The 22,014-nt window shown below is 44.9% G+C and overlaps 1 protein-coding gene across 3 annotated transcripts in view; it reads left to right on the plus strand.

Moving 5' to 3' along the window:
* Window positions 1-250: 250 nt before the first annotated feature.
* Window positions 251-22,014, plus strand: part of GDA (guanine deaminase) — a 63,911-nt gene continuing 42,147 nt past the window's right edge. For all 3 annotated transcript variants that reach the window (XM_035099885.3, XM_060280055.2, XM_088653352.1), the window contains exons 1-5: window positions 251-1,813; window positions 15,865-15,953; window positions 19,411-19,582; window positions 20,654-20,741; window positions 21,055-21,160. In XM_035099885.3, the coding sequence (XP_034955776.2) occupies window positions 1,691-1,813; window positions 15,865-15,953; window positions 19,411-19,582; window positions 20,654-20,741; window positions 21,055-21,160 (578 nt within the window). In that variant the 5' untranslated portion in view covers window positions 251-1,690. The remainder of the gene's footprint in view (window positions 1,814-15,864; window positions 15,954-19,410; window positions 19,583-20,653; window positions 20,742-21,054; window positions 21,161-22,014) is intronic.

Genomic DNA, 22,014 nt, shown 5'->3' on the forward strand with positions numbered 1-22,014 from the left:
AAAATGTAGAAGGTGCATGTTTGTTTTATAAACTATCATGTCACCCCCTTCTTTCTTGCCTTTTCTCTAAACTGAAAACCCTCAAGTGCTGCAACCTTTCTGCCTTTCCTCCATCCCCACGATCATTCTAATTGCTCTTCTCTGGAACTTTGCCAACTCTACAATATCCCATTTGAGGTGAGGCAACCAGAACTGTATGCAGCATTGCAAATGCAGTTGCACAATAGATTTGTACAATTGCAGTATGATACCAGAGTTTTATTTTCAGTTCCTTTCTGATCCCTAGCACTGAATTTGCATTTTTCACAGCTGCCTCAAACTAGACTGTAGTGTATCTTCACCACCATGGCAGACTTGTACAGTACGTTCAAATGGAGCCCACAGAAAGTTCAAGAGATTGAGCAGCATACAGCATCTGCCCCACAAGACGTGGTTTGAAGAGCAGTCACGGAGGTTAGTCTTGTCTGGCTGCAGATGTGGACTGGGGATGTGGGAAATATGTGTACAAGTTCCGTGGGAAAGGCACTTTCCCTCAGCTCCTATTCCCCCTGTAAACAACAGTCACAACAGGGTTATGCCTTGCACAATACAGTATAAGGAACTACCCAGGCCCGGCTCTAGGTATAGTCCCAGTGGTGCGGGGTGCCAGGGCGCGGGGCTGGTGGGGGGCGCTGCGCGATGAAGCCGCGCGGAAGCCACACTGCGAGGGCAGGGGCGCCGGAGCGATCTCCGCGCCTCAGCGCCAGGGTGCCCGACCTGCTTGAGACGGCCCTGGAACTACGGTACAAAATTTAAAAGTGCCAGATTAATGAATAAGCTTGCTTGGGCTTGCTGATTGCCCCATCATGTTTTGTGGCAGTGTGGGCACATTTTGGCTAGAATAAAGCTTAGGCCCACTTGATGAAGCCACCTGATATTCTTTTTAAAAAGTGAGGTACACATATCCAACTCCTTTCCCCCAAGAAGCCAAATAATCTGCCACCCAGGTAAATTCCAGGCACAATTCTACAACTGAATGGATATCTGCGTGGTGGGAATTTTGACTGTTGGCCTACTAGATCAGTAAGTCCTATTGGGTTGCCAGTGGAGAGAGATTTCTTGTCTCCGTGGTCCCCATTATCAGATAGCACAGGGCGGCAGGTCGTTCCTGATGAGGCCTCGTTGGGACGGCGCACCGTGACTCGCCATTGGGCTCAGCAGTAGAAGCAAGCCGCCAGCTGCTGTCGGCGGCGGTCCTTGGCTTCGAAAACTCTGCGGAAGAGGCTGAGGCGTCTGCCCGGCGCGGCGCGCTTTCTGCCCTCGGGCGCCGCGGAGGAGAGGGACGCGCGCTCTCCCTTCACGCTCTTTCCCGGCGCGGATTCACTGCGGCCACTTGGCCGAGCCGAGTCGCGCCTCGACGGGGCGGGCAGAGGACGACGGCGAGGAGCCCCGGCCGGGAGCCTGGCGTGCCTAGCCGCGCTGGTGGCGACCACACCCCGCCTGGGGGAAAGGCTTCGGGCGGAGGAGGAGAGATGGTGACAGGTATTGCGGGAGCTGCTCCGGGCACCGAAGGAGGACGGACTCCTGGGAGGAGGAGGAGGAGGAACAGCCGCCACCTGTGCCGCAAGGGAGGTCGGGAGGAGCGGCAGCCGGCGGCGCGGGGGCCCGTGTCCCGCCTGGTCCCGCCTAGTGCACGAGAGAGGCGCGCGCCATGGGCTCTCCTCAAGCTGCGCCGCTCGCGCTCCTCTTCCGAGGGACCTTCGCGCACTCCAGCTGCTCCTCGCCCCTGGACATTCTCGCGGGCCACCTGTTGGGCGTCGACGAGAGCGGCAAGGTGAGGCGCGGCAGCAGCAGGGAGGGACGCCAGCGAGGGGGGTGCCAGCTGCCGCCTTTCCCAGCACGTGGGCGGCCAAGCGGCTGAGGCGAGGGCCGGGAGGCGGGAGAAGAGGCGAGAAGGCGGGAGGGGAGATGGGGCCGAGGGGCTTCGACGTGGGAGAAGGAGTTAGGGAGCTCCGGGGCGAGGGGTGCGAATCCCGCCGGGTGGCATAGCTGCCAAGTTCTCCCTTTTTAAAAGGGACATTCCCTTATGCTGAATAGGCTTCCTCGCGAGAAAAGGTAAAACTTGGCAGCTATGCCGGGTGGGTATGTGGAAAGTGGAGCGCCTGTGGAAGCACCGAGAACAAAATGTGCCCGGCCCGCCCGGGAGGAAGTGTAGTTGTGTGTGTGTCATGGTGCTCCGAGGGTTATATAACCAGAACGCATGGCTGCTGTGTGGGAAGAAAACGAGGCCGCCTTGCAGGTGGATCCCCCGAGGGAGGCGCGCGAGGTGGAGCCGGGACTCGAGGAAACGCCCGCGAAGCGCCGAGAGAGGGGTGGGGGTTGCTGCCCGGCGCTCCAGTCGCAGCTCCGTCCGCTCCCCGGGAGGAAGAAGCTCGGCGTGGTTCAGCACTGGGCTTACTTCTGAGTAGATGTGGTTAGGAGCGCTGTTAGTCTGCCAGGAAAGCGAACAATGCTGGACAGGGACACTGACTCGGGACTTTTTTTCCGGGACAGCCCCAAATCACAAAGCAGCGAGCTAGCTTTCTAGTTCCAGGGTGCTCCTTTTGCTCTGAAAACCACCAGAAAAGTGGGAAGAGCGGCGAGAGGAAGATGGCAGCGTGGAAGCCCATCTGCAATATGCCACCGTCTTAATATGGTCTTCAGGAAGCTCTTTGTAGGATTATTAATAGTACAATGTCAGTCGATGACGCCAAGTGTAAAAAGATCAGCGATTATCTCCAGGTCTGCTTCCATAGTGCTAGGAAGCGTTTCAGGGGCAATGCGAACAAGTGAGTGTTTTGAAGGCAGGGAATATAAAGCACCAAAACAAAAGTGTTACAGAAATTATGGACCATTTACTGCTGCTCTCTGATCATGTATCATTACATAGATTAGAAACCATATTAAATAAATATGCATGGAAAACAGTGAAGCACTTGCTAGTCTTTTTCCATCCTGATTTTGTATACATATATTTCAAGTACTTAACAGCTTGTGTTGATGGAGTTGAATAGAAGATTGTTGCGCATGTAGTTTATTATGGGTTTTTCTGGGTTATGTTAGATATACACCTGGGAACATGTCTTTGAGATACAGTATTCACATAATTTTGTAGGCTTAGGTAATTTTAGTAATATAAAAGCAGAGGTGGCATGCAATATTTTTTACACACATCTTTTTCTTGTGAAAGTTTGAAATGTAAAATTATGGCCTCTATGATATTAATTTTCTGCAGTAAAAAATTGACTTTATCCTAACAGTATCTCCAGATAATCACATTGTTTCTGTAAGCTGCTTCCTATAAAGATGAGAATTAACTGAGATGATTCATCGGCAGATCTTTTTATAAATAGCTTTCAGAACATATGGCCTCAAAACTGGCTTTAAAAACCCCTCACCCCCTGGAATCTTTATGTTACAGAAGACATTGTTTCAAGGAGCCTTTACAGTATCTGTTGGAGGGGTTTGTGTTCTCATCTCTCTTGCTCTGCCTGTAACATTGTTCCTATCCTAAGTAGTGCATGACTTCTATGCTTATTGCTTTTTTATTGCATATATAAAATGCTGCAGAAAGCCATTTCACACATACCTTTTCACAGATTCTCTAAATATTGTTAAGATGTTTCCTCTTTCATTGGCCAACCCTCCAACAACAATTTTTGCTCAACCATTAGACACAGAAAGCTTCTGGGTTTTGCTGCTTTGACCATCTGGCCTTATATATTCTTAGAGCCAGCAAACTCTTGTCTAGTTAATGCTAATTTAACAAGAGATATAATTAAATATATGTTCCACATTCATGGATAAGTATTCCTTTAAAAGCTTAATGGAGTGTAGTATTGTGCATTCCCATACAGTTTCAAATGATTGCAGTGACTAATAAATGAATGCTTTTGCAGCTCTGACTGTACATGTCATTAAAACAGATCGTTTCTTCCTTTTCACATGATGACATATTCTATTTCTGCCACAATTCATATAATTGCAAATATTGCATTGCAAGGCTTGATTTCCACACTGTGGTCTAATTTGCATGTGGCACTAAGCCATGGCTTGTTTTCTGACAAGTCATGGTGTGTTGTTGACTTATGAAATGTGGCTTGCTTTAGCTATAATTATTATTATATTATTTATTTGTACCTCACCCATCTAGCTGGGTTTCCCTAGTAACTCTGAGCGGCTTCCAACAAAGATTAAAAATACTGTATTTTCCCCTCTATAAGACGCCCCCATGTATAAGACGCCCCCTATTTTGGAGGATTCCGATTTAATAAAATGGGGGAAGATCTGTGTATAAGATACCCCCAAATTCTGGACATTATTTTTTTTGGGGGGGGGAACCTAGTCTTATACACAGAAAAATACAGTACATTAAAACATCAGTCATTAAAAACTTCCCTAAACAGGTCTGCCTTCAGATGTCTTCTAAATGTCAGATAGTTGTTTATCTCTTTAACATCTGATGGGAGGGCATTCCACAGGGCGGGCGCCACTACTGAGAAGGCCCTCTGCCTGGTTCCCTGTAACCTCACTTCTCGCAGTGAGGGAACCACCAGAAGGCTCTCAGTGTTACGTGGTCTCGGCTGCCGCTCCCAGTCACCAGTCTGGCAGCCGCATTCTGGATTAATTGCTGTTTCCGGGTCACCTTAAAAGGTAGCCCCACGTAGAGCTCGTTGCAGTAGTCCAAGCGCAAGATAATAGAGCATGCACCACTCTGGCAAGACAGTCCGTGGGCAGGTAGCGTCTCACCCTGCGTACCAGATGGAGCTGGTAGACAGTTGCCCTGGACATAGAATTAACCTCTGCCTCCATGAACAGCTGTGAGTCCAAAATGACTCCCAGGCTGTGCACAGTTGCCCCATTCAGGACCAGGGAGTCCCCCACACCTGCCTGCCCCTTGTCCCCTCAAAAGAGTACTTCTGTCTTGTCAGGATTCAACCTCAATCCGTTAGCTGCCTCCAGACACTCACACAGGACCTTCACTGCCTTCACTGGTTCCGATTTGTAAGAGAGGTAGAGCTGGGTATCATCTGCATATTGATGAACACCCAGCTCATCCCCCCTGATGATCTCGCCCAGCGGCTTCATGTAGATATTAAAAGCATGGGAGAGAGGACGGAACCCTGAGGCACCACACAAGTGAGAGCCCCACCATCCCCATCCCCCACCATCACTTTCTGGACATGGCCCAGGAGGAAGGAGCAGAACCACTGTATAATGGTCATTGCAGCTCCCAGCTCCTCTAGACAGTCCAGAAGGATGTTATGGTTGATGGTATCAAAAGCCACTGAGAGATCCAGCAGAACTAGGAAACAGCTTTTACCTTTGTCCCTAGCCTGCCAGAGATCATCAACCAGCGCAACCAAGGTAGTTTCAGTCCCATGATGAGGCCTGAATCCCGACTGGAAGGGATCCAAATGGTCCACATCCTCCAGGCGTGCTTGGAGTTGTTCAGCAACCACTCACTCAATCACCTTGCCCAAGAATGGAAGATTTGAGACTGGGTGATAGTTGGCCATATTGGCTGAGTCTAAAGCAGTTTTTTTAAGAAGCAGTTTAATGACTGCCTCTTTCAGCGGGTCTGGGAAGGCTCCCTCACAGAGGGAAGCATTCACCACCCCGCAGAGCCCATCGCTCAGCCCTTGCTGGCTCTCATTTATTAGCCAGGATGTGCAAGGATCAAGGAGACAGGTGGTTGGTTTCATGTGTCTAAGCAGCCTGTCCACATCCTCAGAGGTAACAGTTTGGAATTGATTCCATGCAACTCGACCAGACAGGGCTCTAGCACTCTCCTACCCTGGCCCTGCTCCCACGGTGGAGTCTGAGCGACTCTATCTGAAAAAAACTTTGCAAAATCATTGCAGGAGATCTTGGGGTCTTTACCAGCCCCCGATGGCAAAGGTGGTTCCATTAAATTGCGAACCTGAAAGAGTCTCCTGCTGCTATTTTCTGCAGATGTGATAGAGGCGGTGAATAAAGTCTGCTTCACCATCGCTATCACCACTTGGTAGCCTCGACGTTGAGCTCTAACCCGTGTGCGGTCCGATTCAGAATGAGTTTTCTACCACCGGCACTCTAGTTGTCTCAATGATTGTTTCATTGCCCTCAGCTCCGGGGAAAACCACAGGGCTGTCCGGGCTTCAGGCAATCGGAGAGGGCACTTAGGAGCCAGACAGTTGATAGCTCTTGTTAACTCCGCATTCCAGCGGAGGGAATCGGCTGAAAGGCCATCAACATGGGGTAAAGCATCCCCTACCACTCTCTGGAGGCACCCAGGTGGCGCTGTGGTTAAACCACTGAGCCTAGGGCTTGCTGATCAGAAGGTCAGCGGTTCGAATCCCTGTGACGGGGTGAGCTCCCGTTGCTTGGTCCCAGCTCCTGCCAACCTAGCAGTTCGAAAGCACGTCAAAATGCAAGTAGATAAATAGGAACCGCTACAGCGGGAAGGTAAACGGCGTTTCCATGTGCTGCTCTGGTTTTCCAGAAGCGGCTTTGTCATGCTGGCCACATGACCTGGAAGCTATACACCAGCTCCCTCGGCCAATAATGCTAGATGAGCGCGCAACCCAAGAGTCGGTCACGACTGGACCTAATGGTCAGGGGTCCCTTTACCTTTACCTTTTACCACTCTCTGGAAACCATTTGGATCCATTAAGTGGTGGGGGCGGACCATCCGAATAGGTCCCACCTCCCTGCAGAGGGGAAGGGTCGCGGAGAAGTCCAGTTGCACCAGGAAGTGATCTGACCATGGCACTTCTTTTGTTTCACTTTTACATAATGTCAATAGAGGTGAACCCATGTCAATAGAGGTGAACACCAGGTCTAAGGCATGTTTGCGACTATGAGTTGGGTCAAACTTATTCAGGGACAGCCCCATGGAGGCCATGCTTTCCACAAAATCCCAAGCGGCCCCTTGTAAGGTCATGTTGGCATGGATGTTAAAATCCCCTAGGAACCAAACTGCCGGTAGGTGTCTCCAGGAGAACATCTGCCACAACCTGAAGCAGCTTGGGCAGGGAATCCTTGGTGCAGCGGGGAGGTTGGTACACCAAAAGGTGTATTGCCCCTATTGCCCAACTTCCAGAACATGCACTCAGAGAACTGGATCTTCCCAATAGGACGCCCAGTGTAAACTAGTGATTTCCTAAAAATCACTGCAACCGCTCCTCCCCACCCTTATGACCTGTGTTGCTGTGTACAAGAAACCTGGTGGACAAGCAGCGGCAAGTACAGGCCCATCTGCTTCATCCAACCAAGTCTCACATGTCCTCCATCCACGATCAAGTAATGGATGGCAGTGGTCTTATGAATCATTGACCTGGCATTGCACAGGTCATGTGGGTCTCCCTTGTTGATTCCAGTATCCATCCGGTCAAGACCAGACCCAGAGGCAGGGATAATCTTCAAACAACAACTAAACCTGCCTCCTTGGTAATGACGTGGTCTGGTCTTAGCATAACTCCTCCTCCTACCCGTGATCACTGAGATCGGGTGTCCCAGTGCACACACCCCCGTGGAACCTGTCCCAGCCATTCTGTTGGCTGGGGCCCACTCCCCGGTAGCCCTGACCCTCTCCCCTTAAGAACCAAATACAAACTTTATAAAACAAAAGAAACAAAAACAAAAAAGTTCATAATTATGTTAAAAATTAAACAAACCCCCAACCCCAACTAAACATTGGGGTCGGCAGCACTCACAGCCAGCAGGAATCTCTGCAGTCCCTCAGGAGCCTCTTTTGTAGGGCAAGGTGAGCCTGGGCCAGATGGAAAGGGCCTTCCAGGGACAGGCCATCAGCACTCACAGCCGGCAGGAATCTGGCTATGGTTTGGTGTTGTCTCTGAACCCAAAAGCCTTGCTTAAACATGATTTGTTGGGCTGCATAAGCGTGAGGAAGAAGCAGCTGAAAAATGAAACCAAGCTTTGGGGAAACAAGCCATGGCTTATCATTCCAGAGTGGCCTGAGGCTTCTTAAATTCTGTCTTCCAGGCAGCCAAGTGTACTGTTTTTGGGTTGAATGACAAAAACAGGTGTTTTATTTTGATTTGCTGCAATTTCTTGGCTCATCTAATGGGAAATGTGTGTGTATGTGTCTATCATTGTGGCCTATAAAAGGGAGGAATTGAAATGCAAGCACCTACAGCTGGCCTGGCAGGTATAAAAGTGTGAAAAAACTCAACTTCTCCCCTTAGCTTTGTTGCATTCAGGGATAAAAATATATCTGTATTCCTCGCCCTCCACTATTGGATTGAATCTAATGCTGGTTCAACTAATAGCAGGCCTACTGAAATTAATGGGCATGTGTAACTCCCCTACTCTGAGTAGAACTCAGTTGGCAGCAACTCACTGTGCTTCACCTGTGCATCTCTTATGATGACCTTTGTGCAATACTAGAACAGCTTGTATCATTCTCAGTAAATTTACTGATCATTTGGCTGCCTTTTAATCAATAGCAAGCAAGTATTTCAGAGAACTACAGAAATGCAAATTATGCAGACACAAATACATGGGCTGTATATTATGGTTTAACTACAAACATTATCTTACTAACTTTGCTGATAAGCAGTGAGGGTCCCCTGGAGACTTGGCAAAGTTTTGAGAAGTGATGGAACGCCTTTTGATGGCTGCTCTGGTTTTAAGCTGGTATGTTTTGTGTACAAATGACTCCTGATAAAGTACTAAGTACAACCAGGTAGAAAATTTTACAATAAATCACTCACTTAAGTGATCTCCATTGGCAGATCTAAGGAGATGCTTTGGCAGAGATACAAATGTGTGAATAAAAAAAAGGGCAATCAAGTAATATTGAACATGCATGTGTGAACTTACCCCTGCTTCATCAGCACTGGAATAGTATCGACCAATTAGGGGTGGTCTTGCCAGGTTTTGAATAAACATCCACAATTGATTAGTAGAACATAGGATAGATAGGGTAATGATATGTACAATTTTATAACATGCAGTGTAAACAAATCAGAGGGGGGAGCTGAGGTAAGTCTCTGGAGGGTGAGAGAGGGAGGGAGGGAGGGGAGGGCACAAAGGGGGGGATGTAATTGGTTATATTGATTGAGAATGTGTTTTCTTAAATTTGTTCAATAAAAATATATTTTTAAAAAAAATTAGGGGTGGTCTACAAAAGAAGCAGAACATCTGAACCATATGATAGCCTAACCTTTCACAACTTGTTCTTAATAACTGTTCTTCCCTCTTTGCTTTTTAAATAGTTTCTTTCTTCCTAAAGTGACATTTATATGATGATTATGGCCCACTGCATTTTGCTACTCCTGAAAGGAACTATTTAAAGTTGCCTTGTTATGAATCCTGTATAGGTAGCTCTTCTTCCATGACAACAAGCCTGCTTTCCACATTTCCCATCTGGTGTTGTATGCTTGTCTTTCTTTCACTTATTCACATTTTCTGCTTTGTGTTTAGTAAGTGGTATTAGTCATTCTCCTCCCGGCTTCACTCCAGCATTTCTGTGACATTTCTTTAATTGCTCATTAGAAGATCTGAGTTATAAAGCATATGCATCTGTTAGTGTGCATGCATATGCCAAAGCATGATAATAATAATTATGATAATGATAATGATAATAGAGTTGTTTGTTACCTTGAATGAACTGTTACTGGATAATTTTACAGATTACATTTATTATTTCCAGCAGCAAATATTTACAACTGAGTACCAGCGGGTGGTCTAAACCACAGAGCCTAGGGTTTGCTGATCAGAAGGTCAGCGGTTCGAATCCCCACGACGGGGTGAGCTCCTGTTGCTCGGTCCCTGCTCCTGCCAACCTAGCAGCTCAAAAGCACGTCAAAGTGCAAGTAGATAATTAGGTACCGCTCTGGCAGGAAGGTAAATGGTGTTTCTGTGCACTGCTCTGCTTTCGCCAGAAGCGGCTTAGTCATGCTGGCCACATGACCCAGAAGCTGTCCACGGACAAACGCCGGCTCCCTCAGCCAGTAAAACAAGATGAGCGCCACAACCCCAGGGTCCGCGACTGGACTTAATGGTCAGAAGTAGAACACCCCAAGCCAGTGACACATGTTCTTGATAGCTTTCCCATAGATGCCAACACACCAGGAGTTTCCTACACTACCACTCGTAGTAGTACAAGTTCAGACACAGATGATTCCAAAGGTGATGACTCCACCCCAGACAGTTCAGACACAGGGGAGACAGTCATACACAAAGGAACTCATGCTGTTTTTGACAGGCCATCATCGGGTGATGATAAAGTGCTAGAAGCACTTGAACCACTGTTTACCATTGGTAAGAGTTCTCCCAAAAGTCCTGAAGGGGAGAATCTCACGTAGGTCTGAAAGGATCTCTAGAGGAACTAAGAGGTACTCCAAGGAGTTTGCCAACACAGCAATTGCTAATATAGCTGTGCTTCACACTCCAACACAGGCATCAGTCACACAGGCTAAGCACACAACTGTGACTAAGCCACAACAACAGGTTGTGAGACACAACACTGTTTTTGCCAACAGAGCAAAAGCTCTGGTCCCCTGGAAAATTGGTGCACAAAAGCCTAAACTGGAAAATCCAGTGTCAGGGAGTGCCACAGCAGGAAAGTCGTATTATGTTTATGACACCTGTTTGTTTGTTTGTTTGTTTACTTCTTTTAATGATGCTTTTGCATTTGCAGCTTTTTCCGTTTCAGAATTCAGGGGATATGTTAGCATTCAATTCTGTCCACTGCCCAGCTGCATGTGAGACAGGATGATTGTTTACTGTTTGGATGTGTGACTGCTGTACTTTTCCACACAGGAGAACGGATGTAACCTGATCTCCTGTCATGTGATGTACTATGTACTTTGTTCTCTCTTTACTTTCACTTCTGACTGAGAGTGATGGCACACACACTTTTCCATCGCTCTCTAATAAAAGTAGCTAATAGCTACAACTGTTTACTGTCTTCTTTACCGGAGCCAGTGGCAGCAAGGAATTTAGGGCTTTACATCCCTATATTCTAACACCCTTTACCTTTATGGGACCCAGGTGGCTCTGTGGGTTAAACCACTGAGCCTAGGGCTTGCTGATCAGAAGGTCAGTGGTTCGAATCCCTGTGGTGGGGTGAGCTCCCATTGCTCGATCCCAGCTCCTGCCAACCTAGCAGTTCGAAAGCACGTCAAAATGCAAGTAGATAAATAGGAACCACTACAGCGGGAAGGTAAACGGTGTTTCTGTGTGCTGCTCTGGTTCACCAGAAGTGGCTTTGTCATGCTGGCCACATGACCTGGAAACTATACGCCGGCTCCCTCGGCCAATAATGCGAGATGAGCGCGCAACCCCAGAGTCGGTCACGACTGGACCTAATGGTCAGGGGTCCCTTTACCTTTACCTCAAAAAGCCTTTTAGGGTGTAATTGAATTTCCAAGATCTGTTGACAGAGGGGTCTTAGGAAGCAATGGAACTGTCATTCCACTGGAGATGAAGCAACAGCAGCAAAATTTATTTTATTTATTTAAAATCTTTCTTGCTCGCTGTTCATTGCCAAAGCAATTCCAGAGCCCACTCAAACTCAAATATGCAATACATATGAAAACAATAAAGCCCCCTCTAAAGCAACAAATATTTGAAGGACACATTTGCAGTGGCAGAGTGTAAGCTAATGCTGGCTGGGGCAGGCAAGCGGAGCGCACCCCCAGGGATGCGGGGTGCCCGCTGCAACTCACATTGCAAAGCACACCCGGGGCAAGCACACTGCAGCCTCTCTCTGCCCCCAGGTCAGGCTTGAAACGATATATATATTCTGCTTAATGTTCAAATGTCTTCTCAGTGGTTTACAGAATATAAAAAGCAATTGCATTGCATTGTTAAAATACAGAATAATTAAAAACACACCATAAATAATCCAATTAAGATATAAACTCCATGATTAAGATATACAATAAAATAATCCCATTCAAGCAGCACTGCAATTAAAACAGGAGACACAGGTCAAGAGCCATGGATTTGGTGTTACCTGGCACTTAAACACAGCACACTTCCACTCAAATACAATGTAAACCCAATGCTGGCAGAGCAAAAGTCAAATGATTGGGCACATAGTATGAGGTTCTATCTCTTAGGCCTCCTGTCACAAACAATTAGAGCTCATTAGGGGGACCTCTGGAAATGGGATACAATGGAGAAAGGGCACCTTATACAACAGGGGCACAAGGAGCAAGCAATAGACTCCACTCTAGCAACTGGAGGTGCCAAGATTCCTATGTCTTGTCAAAACTGTGTTGCTCTCAGATTCTCCACACTCACAGTGGAGAGCAATGTCCTCCAAATGAAAGGGAGGCACCCATCCCCACTTGCAGCTAATGTCTCCATCAGCAAAAGCCAGATCATCCACTCCAACCATTATAACTACTGGCTCATGCACAGTTTTGCCTTGCAAGGTTCACAGCCCAGATGCAGTATGCAGGAGAAACTGTCACCATACACACATAGCCTTTCACTGTAGCCCTCAAGGGGAAGAATGTGAGTACACTCATAGTCACTGTATCCACCACCACCCCCTCACCAGCAGTGCTAGTGGAGAGCCCTAGCACAGCACTCAGATTTCATCAGCCCTTCTTTTTCATTTCCTCACAAACACCTACTTAGACTCCAGAGCCATTTTTCTTCTTTGGCGATCACCCGTATCTGAGTAAGTTTGTCTTCCATAAACACGGTTTTAACAAAGGGTCCGTAAGTGACCGTGGAGGCCAATTCTGGATCCACACTTCCTTCCACAGTGGGGACATTGGTTTCCAGGCGGGAGTTGATCACGGTGTGGATTTGCCAAGCGTGCCTTCCTCCTAGCACAATTCTCCCTTGAGTCCTGAGTTTGAGTGCCTTCATTTTTTTAAAAAATAATATTTTATTGATTTTCCAGAAAAAATATTAACAAAACACTAAACACAATAAAAAGAAAAAAGAAAAATGCAAATACAAAAAGCAGACAAAACAAAAAAACCCAAAAACCTGTAAAACATTATATCTTATCTTCTCACATTGTATATTTGGGACCTCCTCAGGTTCCCGTTCCTGTGATTCTTATACACATTCCTAATAAGCAAATTCTATATCAAAATCTTAACCTTATAAAAACTCCTTTTTTCCCCTTCTGAATAACATCTTCACATATTCCACAGATTTTATTTACAACTTAATTTCTAATCTAGTATATTACTTTAGCATATTTTTTTAAATACAATTTGAAATCTTTCCATTCTTCTTCCATCGCTTCTTCTCCCTGGTTGCGGATTCGTCCGGTCATCTCCGCCAGTTCCATAAATTCCATCATCTTCATCTGCCACTCATCAATCGTTGGTAATGTTTGTAGCTTCCAGTACTTAGCTATCAAGAATCTCGCTGCAGTGGTGGCATACATAAAAAAAGATATATTCTTCTTGGGAATCTCCTTTCCTACAACGCCCACTAGGAATGCTTCTGGTTTCTTAACAAATGTGTATTTCAACACTTTCTTAAGTTCATTGTAAATCTTATTCCAGAAGTCATTCACTAGTGGACATGTCCACCACATATGGTAGAAAGAGCCTACTTCTTTATTACATTTCCAACATTTATTATCATGGTTGTGATAAATCTTTGCTAATTTTACTGGTGTAAGGTACCATCTATACATCATTTTCATTACATTCTCTCTTAATGAATTACATGCCGTAAACTTAATAGTCTCTTTCCATAGTTTTTCCCAGTCTTTCATCATTATATTATATCCCACATCTTTTGCCCATAAAATCATAACATTTTTGTTTGTTCATCTTTCGTATGCCACTCTAACAACAGTTTGTACATTCTGGAAAGTATTTTCGTCTTAGGTTCTAACAATTCTGTTTCCACCTTTGACTTTTCTGTTTGAAAACCAACTAATCTATCCACTTTAAACATTTCATTTACCTGGTGATAGGAGTGCCTTCAAAGCCCATGGCACCTTTGGTAAAGGCTGTTCTCCAACTGGAGCGCTCGCAGGCCAATGTTTCCCAGTTGTCAGTGTTTATACTACATTTTTTTAGATTTGCCTTGAGACAGTCTTTAAACCTCTTTTGTTGACCACCAGCATTATGTTCTGCACAGATATTTAGGATGGTTTGGAGGTCATCCTCTGAGCGGGCGCACACTACGTTGTCATCAGCATACTGAAGCTCTATGACGGAAGTTACAGGAACCTTACTTTTTGCTTTCAGCCTGCTCAGATTGAAGCCACATGGCGCCAGCTGCTGCCTATTGCTGATTGTTTTCTCTGTCTCTCACCATGCTCTCCATAGTCTGCTTTCCTACAGGTTAAGGATCTCTGTAGGCCTTGAGGGTAGCCCACTCCTTAACCACAAGCACTGACAAGGATGCTCCTGGCTGTTCCTGCTTAGGTCTGTTGACTTGCTTGCTCCATGCAGGCTCCTTGCATACTCTGTGACAGTACCATATCGGCCTGTATAGAAGCCGCACCTGAATATAAGCCACACCTTATGTGGTTCATGATCTGCTTGTGTCATCTTGGCACTATCTTGTTTTGCCTCGATGCACAACCAAACAGGTGTGCTGTTCTTGCTGTGCCATTTGTTCGCTAATGCCCATCTCCACATCCGTTTGTTACCGATCCTGAACATATTTACTAATCGTGTTATCTCTGCTTAACACTGTACTTAGACTTCTACTTTCAGCTATTCAAAATATTATGCTTCAATTAACCTGACTTATCTTAATCATTTAAACATTTTAACCCCCCTCTTCTATATTAATATAGTTCTATAGAAATTTAATAAATAATTATATGTATTAAAGCTCCTTCACACAGCTGCCATTCTTTCTGATGTTATTCAATCAGAAGTCCTATCAAAGAGTATAGTTCTGAGTGTCTTCCTTTCAGAGATCCCCCTAAAAGCACCAGTGTGTCTGGAATGCCGCAAGAGAGACGCCTAGGGCTAAGAGCCTCTAAGTGCACTATTTTTCTAGCCTTCTGGTAAAAACCATAGTTTCTGTTATCTGGGGTCATACACGCACCATACATTTAAAGCACTCTTCATACCACTTTCATGCTCATGGCTTCCGGCAAAGAATCCAGATGGGGACTTTGGCGCCACAGAGCTGCGTGTAATGTGTTGGGTGCATAGGAGCCAACTCCTAGGAGCTGAGATCCCTTTGCCCCCTCCCTAAAATATTTGAGGGGGCGGGGCTGTACCTCCCCAAAGTTGATGGGCATTGCCATTCAGATGGTGTGTGTGTGTGTGCTGCGTCTTGTGATCAACTCTGCAGGGTGGGGATTACCTGCCACCCAATATATTATTCAAGTTGGCACCCCTGGTTGGGTGCAAGCTCCTACTGGCTTTACAAGGTGTTTGGAAGGCTGGGAAGGGCTGGAGCTGGGCTGGCAAAGGATCTGCTGGATCTTAAGGCACAACATATTCAGTGTAGCAAAAATACAAGTTTATCTCCTACCCCCTTCCACCCTTGTTGGTGCAAGTGATGGGGCTGCAGATGTGCTAATTGCTCTGCTGCTCTTCTAAGCCCCAACTTCTGCACTGGTATGATTAGAACTGCATTCCTTAGTAATACAGAAGAAAAACAGGAGCAGCACAAGAATACTTTAGGTTACAGGAAATAGCATTTGAATTACGAGATCACACTAAAGTCACCAGTGTTATGGAAGAGCAATAGTTTGGAATTACATTGGAAGAGCAATAAGGTAGAACCCTTAATATGAATTATACCTTATACGAAGTAACTTAAAATTCTTTAAAATTAGCCTTGACTAATTTGCCTTCATGTGTATCTACACTAAATGTGAAACACCCAGAGTCATATCAAAAACAGACATTTGAATGCTTTATACTCTTTCCACTTACTTAGATTGCATTTTTGGAACCAGCTGAAGAGCAGGAGAAACTGGCAAAGAAGTGGGGATTCAAAGCATCTGACATCCGAGAGCTCAGTAATAAGTATGCATTATGTTTTATTTTACTTTTGTTATCAGAAATTTTTTGTCTTTATCATTTTCAATAATGTGTTGATGATGATGATAACAAATTGTATTTATGAAATACGTTTTCTGAGTATTCGGTCTGCTTTGCATTTTCTCTTGTTATCCCCACAACAGTTCTAACAGCCAGATTAGTACAACTATCTAAATATTACATAGTATCCCTATATTTTTGAAAGGGAGCATCTGATGCTGTCAGATAGGGTTAGTACATGGTTTGCTGAGATTTGAACTGGGGACTTGCAACTCACAAGTCATGCTCCAGTTGTCTTCTAATTTGCACAAATATGAGCTCAAGTACATGGAGGAAAGCTCCCCTCCAAACCAGTAGCAGGAAACCAGTAGCAGGAAGCAGGCTGTGGGCTTCCCAGAATGGGAAGCACCTGGTTTGCCAATGCAGAATACAGGGTGTTGGGTTTAGATAGTAATTGTTCAAGAGACCTTTGGCTTAAATTAAAGCAATTACAAATTTATTCATGTTCTAAAAACCAAGGAGTAGGGACCCAGGTGGCGCTGTGGGCTAAACCACTGAGCCTAGGGCTTGCTGATCAGAAGGTCGGCGGTTCAAATCCCTGTGACGGGGTGAGCTCCCGTTGCTCGGTCCCAGCTCCTGCCAACCTAGCAGTTTGAAAGCACGTCAAAATGCAAGTAGATAAATAGGAACCGCTATAGCGGGAAGGTAAACGGTGTTTCCATGTGCTGCTCTGGTTTGCCAGAAGCGGCTTTGTCATGCTGGCCACATGACCTGGAAGCTGTACGCCGGCTCCCTCGGCCAATAATGCGAGATGAGCGCCGCAACCCCAGAGTCGGTCACGACTGGACCTAATGGTCAGGGGTCCCTTTACCTTTAAAAACCAAGGAAACCATATATTATGGCTCCCACCTTAACTTCTGCTCCATGTTATTGATAAATATTGTTTTTTGTATACAGTTTGACCTTCAGATATCAACATTTTGCCTTAACGTTCAGCCCAGTCTTCTTCTCTTGCAGGATGGGTATAATGCTGAGTATGAATGTTATATAAGAATGTTGTTACATGTTGAAAATGATGACATGGAATACCCATTGGAGGAAATGGATGCAACTGTACTCCCAACCATTTTTCTCCTCTATTCTTCCAAAGACACGTTAAACACCTGCCTCTACACTTTCCCAGCTGCTTGTCTGTTCCAAAGTGTCCTATCCAAAGCAGCTTTGTAATTAGGCATTGTAGACAAATTTTGCTCACATCGACAGGATACATTAAAATGTGCAAAGCATTTACCAGAGAAAGTGTCAGTCTATGGGTAATCTTGTTGTGAGTAGCTACTGAAGGGTGTGAGCCTTACTTTGAAGTAAATGCATTTAGGTTTGGGGTGTTAATTGGTGCTGAAGACAGAATGCTTTTTTCAAAAATGGCAAGATTTTTATTTTTATTCTTTATTTATTTGCATTTATAAAGCATTGCCAGAACAGGTTGACTGCAGATTCTAGATGAGTTAATAAGTGTGGGTTGTCTTGGGTAGAGGGAAGTTGGCAGAGCAGCATGATATCTCTTTGTTTTACCTTCTTGTGCAATAGAAAGAGGCTAGGTTTCAGTTATGCAAGAAACGTTTGTGCAGTTCACACTCCTGAAACCAAGCTGAGTGAATAACACATTGACACACAATTCGGCAAAAGTTCATTAAAATTAGAATGCCATATAAGCATGGTTTGCACTCTGCTCAGGTTTGCTTTCTTTGAATGTTGGTATCTGAAGAAGTGTGCATGCACACGAAAGCTCATACCAAAATATAAACTTAGTTGGTCTTTAAGGTGCTACTGAAGGAATTTTTTTATTTTGCTTTGAATGTTAAGATTGTCAAGATTTACTAGTATCACGGAAAGCAAATCTTATTAACAGTAAAGTAAAAAAAATCCTTCAGTAGCACCTTAAAGACCAACTAAGTTTTTATTTTGGTATGAGCTTTCGTGTGCATGTATCTGAAGAAGTGTGCATGCACACGAAAGCTCATACCAGAATAAAAACTTAGTTGGTCTTTAAGGTGCTACTGAAGGAATTTTTTTATTTTGCTTCGAAGTGTGCATGCACACGAAAGCTCATACCAAAATAAAAACTTAGTTGGTCTTTAAGGTGCTACTGAAGGAATGTTTTTATTTTGCTTCGACTCAGACCAACACAGCTACCTACCTGTAACTTATTAACAGGGTTCAGTATAATGGAGGCCTGGCTTATGATTGGGCTGCTTCAGAATTAATGCAACCAGACTATTTGCCAGGATGTTCATAAATTACATGTGATGACTGACTGAAATGCTGAGAATAATACAGGAACTGTGGAATATAGCAACAGGAGTAGGCATGAGAGAGATGAATCAGTATTATATAACTCATAGCAGCAATAAGCATGAAGCAAATCTTGTATCACACTTATCTAATGCAATGTTCAAATTGGATACAATCCACACAAGGGTTATGTGATTCTTACACTAGGTCAAAGGCCTTATATTTTCCTGTGCTTTTTAACTGTTTAGTGCTTAGTGTTAACTTCTGCCATCTTCCCCTAATGGAACTGAAGGGTTGTAACTGAAATGAAATTCTAATGGAACTGAAGAATGAGCTATCAAATGTTACAAACAAATATTAGTCCTCTTTGAATGGCATTTGTGGGGTTATCAATGTGTGGATGAAGAGAGAAGGGAGAGATGCAGGGTCCCAAGGGCGTACCCACCACGGGGCAAGTTAGGGCAGCTGCCCTACTCTAGAAGCAGGGCTGGTGGGCAGAGGCGGAGCACAGCCCGGCGGAGCGCGAGTTCGCCGTTCCCGCCCACCGCGCTGCGCCCTCCCTCCAGCTCCCCGTCGCGCCCTCTGGCAAGGCCAAGCGCGGCGGGGAACCAGAGAGCGTGGCGCGGCGGGCGGGAACGCTGAACTCGCGCTCCGCTGGGCTGGGCTCCGCCTCCGCCCACCAGCCCTGCTTCTAGGGAGGGGCACAGCCCGGCGGAGCGCGAGTTCGCCGTTCCCGCCCACTTTGTGGCCCCTCCCCTTCCGTGCCTTGGCCCCTCCCCTTGCCCCCCCTAGTTTTGATCCTGGGTACGCCCATGCAGGGTCCCCAATTGCCTGTGCATGTTCAGGTTGGACGCTTTTAGGCACTGCTTGAGGTGAATAAATGGTAGGGCAAACCAGTGGGTGCTCCTTCCATGTATTGAGAGCCCTTCCATGTATTGTGCTCCTTCCATGTATTGTGAAATGGAAATTACTCCTTTGTTCAAAAGTGACATTTGATATTTATGTGCTGGTGTGTTGTTTTAAAACCTATATTCTTAAGCTGAGGATTGTTCCACAAGCATATTATTAAGACCCCGGGTTTAAGATACTTATGGGAATAATATTTTAAAACCTGTTTTTCTTCTTATTTTTTCATGCATTTTCTCCTCAGTGAATTCTTCATGCCAGGTTTGGTTGATGCACACATCCATGCGCCACAGTATTCTTTTGCAGGAACACGAATCGATCTGCCTCTTTTGCAGTGGTTGAAGGAATATACCTACCCAACAGAGGCCAAATTCAAAGATAATGATTTTGTGGAAGAGGTGTACACTAGAGTGGTGGTAAGTATATTCTGTCTTGAGGGTTAGGATAGTTTGTACCTTTGTAAACAAGAGCATTTCAAGTGGATATGCTGAAATAAATGCAGCCCGTTAGATTCTCTAATCCTCTTTTGAGTTCCATGTGCAGTACAGTAGGTGACAAACATTTGCTTATAAACAATTTATAAACAAAACATTAGCAACTTGAATAACTAGTAAGCCAGCAGCTTTCCAGGGTTTTAGACACAACTCTTTCCTAGTCTTACCTGGAGATGCTGGAGATTGAGCCTGGAATATTTGCACACAACGCATGAGCTGTGTCTGTGAGCTGCAGCACTTTCCCAGATGGGTGAATGACTCCCAAGGTGCAGTTGTGTGTGTGTGCGCACAGGCCTACACACATGTGCATGTATATGTACACTTTCTCTGGTAGAATTTGGCTTAGTTAAGTTGCTTGAATATTGCCATCTTCAGTGGAACATGTTATCAGAAATAAGCATGCTTATACAGGCAATACCTGAGGCTGAATTGTTGGAACGGTTTGTGGTGGTCAGTATGAAGCCTAAATGAAATTCTGTGATGTAAGTGGCAACATTATGTTGTATGTTATGATAAACTGTTTTAAATGCAGTAAAAAAGGAGTGGGGAGACAGAAGGGAATAGCAGACTGATAAAAAAGAAGACGCTAAGATAGAGAAATGATGGAGGAAATGGAATTTGCACATCACCTTGCACTTTTTTGTACTAAATAGATATTTAAAAGAATTAGAATAGTAGGGAGGAGAAAAGCAAGGGGAGGAAAACAAGCACAAAGTAGAAATTTAGAAACACGGGTGACATGTTATAAATGTACCATGCAAGTTAGAAACGGAATCATTTTAAAATGAGTTGAAGATGCTCTAACAGAAACATTTTGTCCATTAAACTCATTTCTTTCTTTTTCTATTCTATTGCCTCTTGCCACTTTTTTGCACATTACAAAAATCTGTGTAGTCTATGGTAACTCCTGAAATTTGTGGCTGAAACAATTTTGTCTAGCATTCATTGCATGACTGTTTCTGCAAATAATTGAAACTGAGTTCTTTTTTCCAGAGGCGAACACTTAAGAATGGCACAACTACAGCCTGCTACTTTGGAACAATTCACACAGATGCATCTTTGCTTCTCGCTGATATTATAGGTAAAATGATGATGGGCCTCCACAACTTAAATAACACCAGAATTAGGTTGCTGGTTCTGATGAAGTGTCACTGATTGTATATGGTGTCTCTTGCAATGGGTGGTGTGATTTCTTGCAAACAGCACGATGGAGACTAAATACCACATCTTATTTTTCTTCAGCAAAATGAAGGTTGCATGTTAGCTGTGGAGATCAGAGTTAACAGCCTGTCTTTACAAAGAGAGCTTTATTAGTATGTTTTAAAAAGAAAGGCTTGCCAGAACTGTGAATTGAAAGAATTGTTTTGAGTTTTGTTCCCTTTTATTCTTTACAGATAAATTTGGCCAGAGGGCATTTGTGGGTAAAGTGTGCATGGACATCAATGAGAGTTTTGAACAGTACAAGGAGACCACCAGTGAATCAGTCAAGGAGACGGAAAGGTAAAATGCTTTCTTCATGTACAAATTAGCATATTTTTCTAAAAGTAATGAAATAGGGAAAACATAGAATCTAAAAGTTAAATAGAAGGCTTGATTAAAACATAAATATTGAGCTGTACTATGACCACAGAATCCAAGTATCCTGCTACAGCTAATTTTATAGAGCCAGTGTGGTGTAGTGGTTAAGAGTGGTAGACTCGTAATCTGGGGGACCGGGTTCACGTCTCCGCTCCTCCACATGCAGCTGCTGGGTGAACTTGGGCTAGAAGTCTCTCAGCCCCACCCACCTCACAGGGTGTCTGTTGTGGGGGAGGAAGGGAAAGGAGAATGTTAGCCGCTTTGAGACTCCTTCGGGTAGTAATAAAGCAGGATATGAAATCCAAACTCTTCTTATAACCATGTTACATTCTTAAGAATACTTACCCTTGAAGTAAACCAACCGAGACACATTTCTTCTTGAATAATTTTTTAATGCACTTGTAATTTTTTTAAGCATAAGGTGTCTATTTCTGTCTTCCATGTTTCTAACAGCTTACTATATATCAGTCAGTCAGTCAAGTTTATTGCTTATAGCCAAAGGCTGCTGCAATGTATACAATGTCATTAAATAAAATATATACTAGTTTGATTGTTGTTGTTTAGTCATATAGTCATGTCCGACTTCATGACCCCATGGACCATAGCACGCCAGGCACTCCTGTCTTCCACTGCCTCCCGCAGTTTGGTCAAACTCATGTTCGTAGCTTCGAGAACACTGTCCAACCATCTCATCCTCTGTTGTCCCCTTCTCCTTGTGCCCTCAATCTTTCCCAACATCAGGGTCTTTTCCAGGGAGTCTTCTCTTCTCATGAGGT

Source organism: Zootoca vivipara, chromosome 10 (genome assembly GCF_965207765.1).
Source record: "Zootoca vivipara chromosome 10, rZooViv2.hap1.1, whole genome shotgun sequence".
NCBI classification, from domain to species: Eukaryota; Metazoa; Chordata; class Lepidosauria; order Squamata; family Lacertidae; genus Zootoca; species Zootoca vivipara.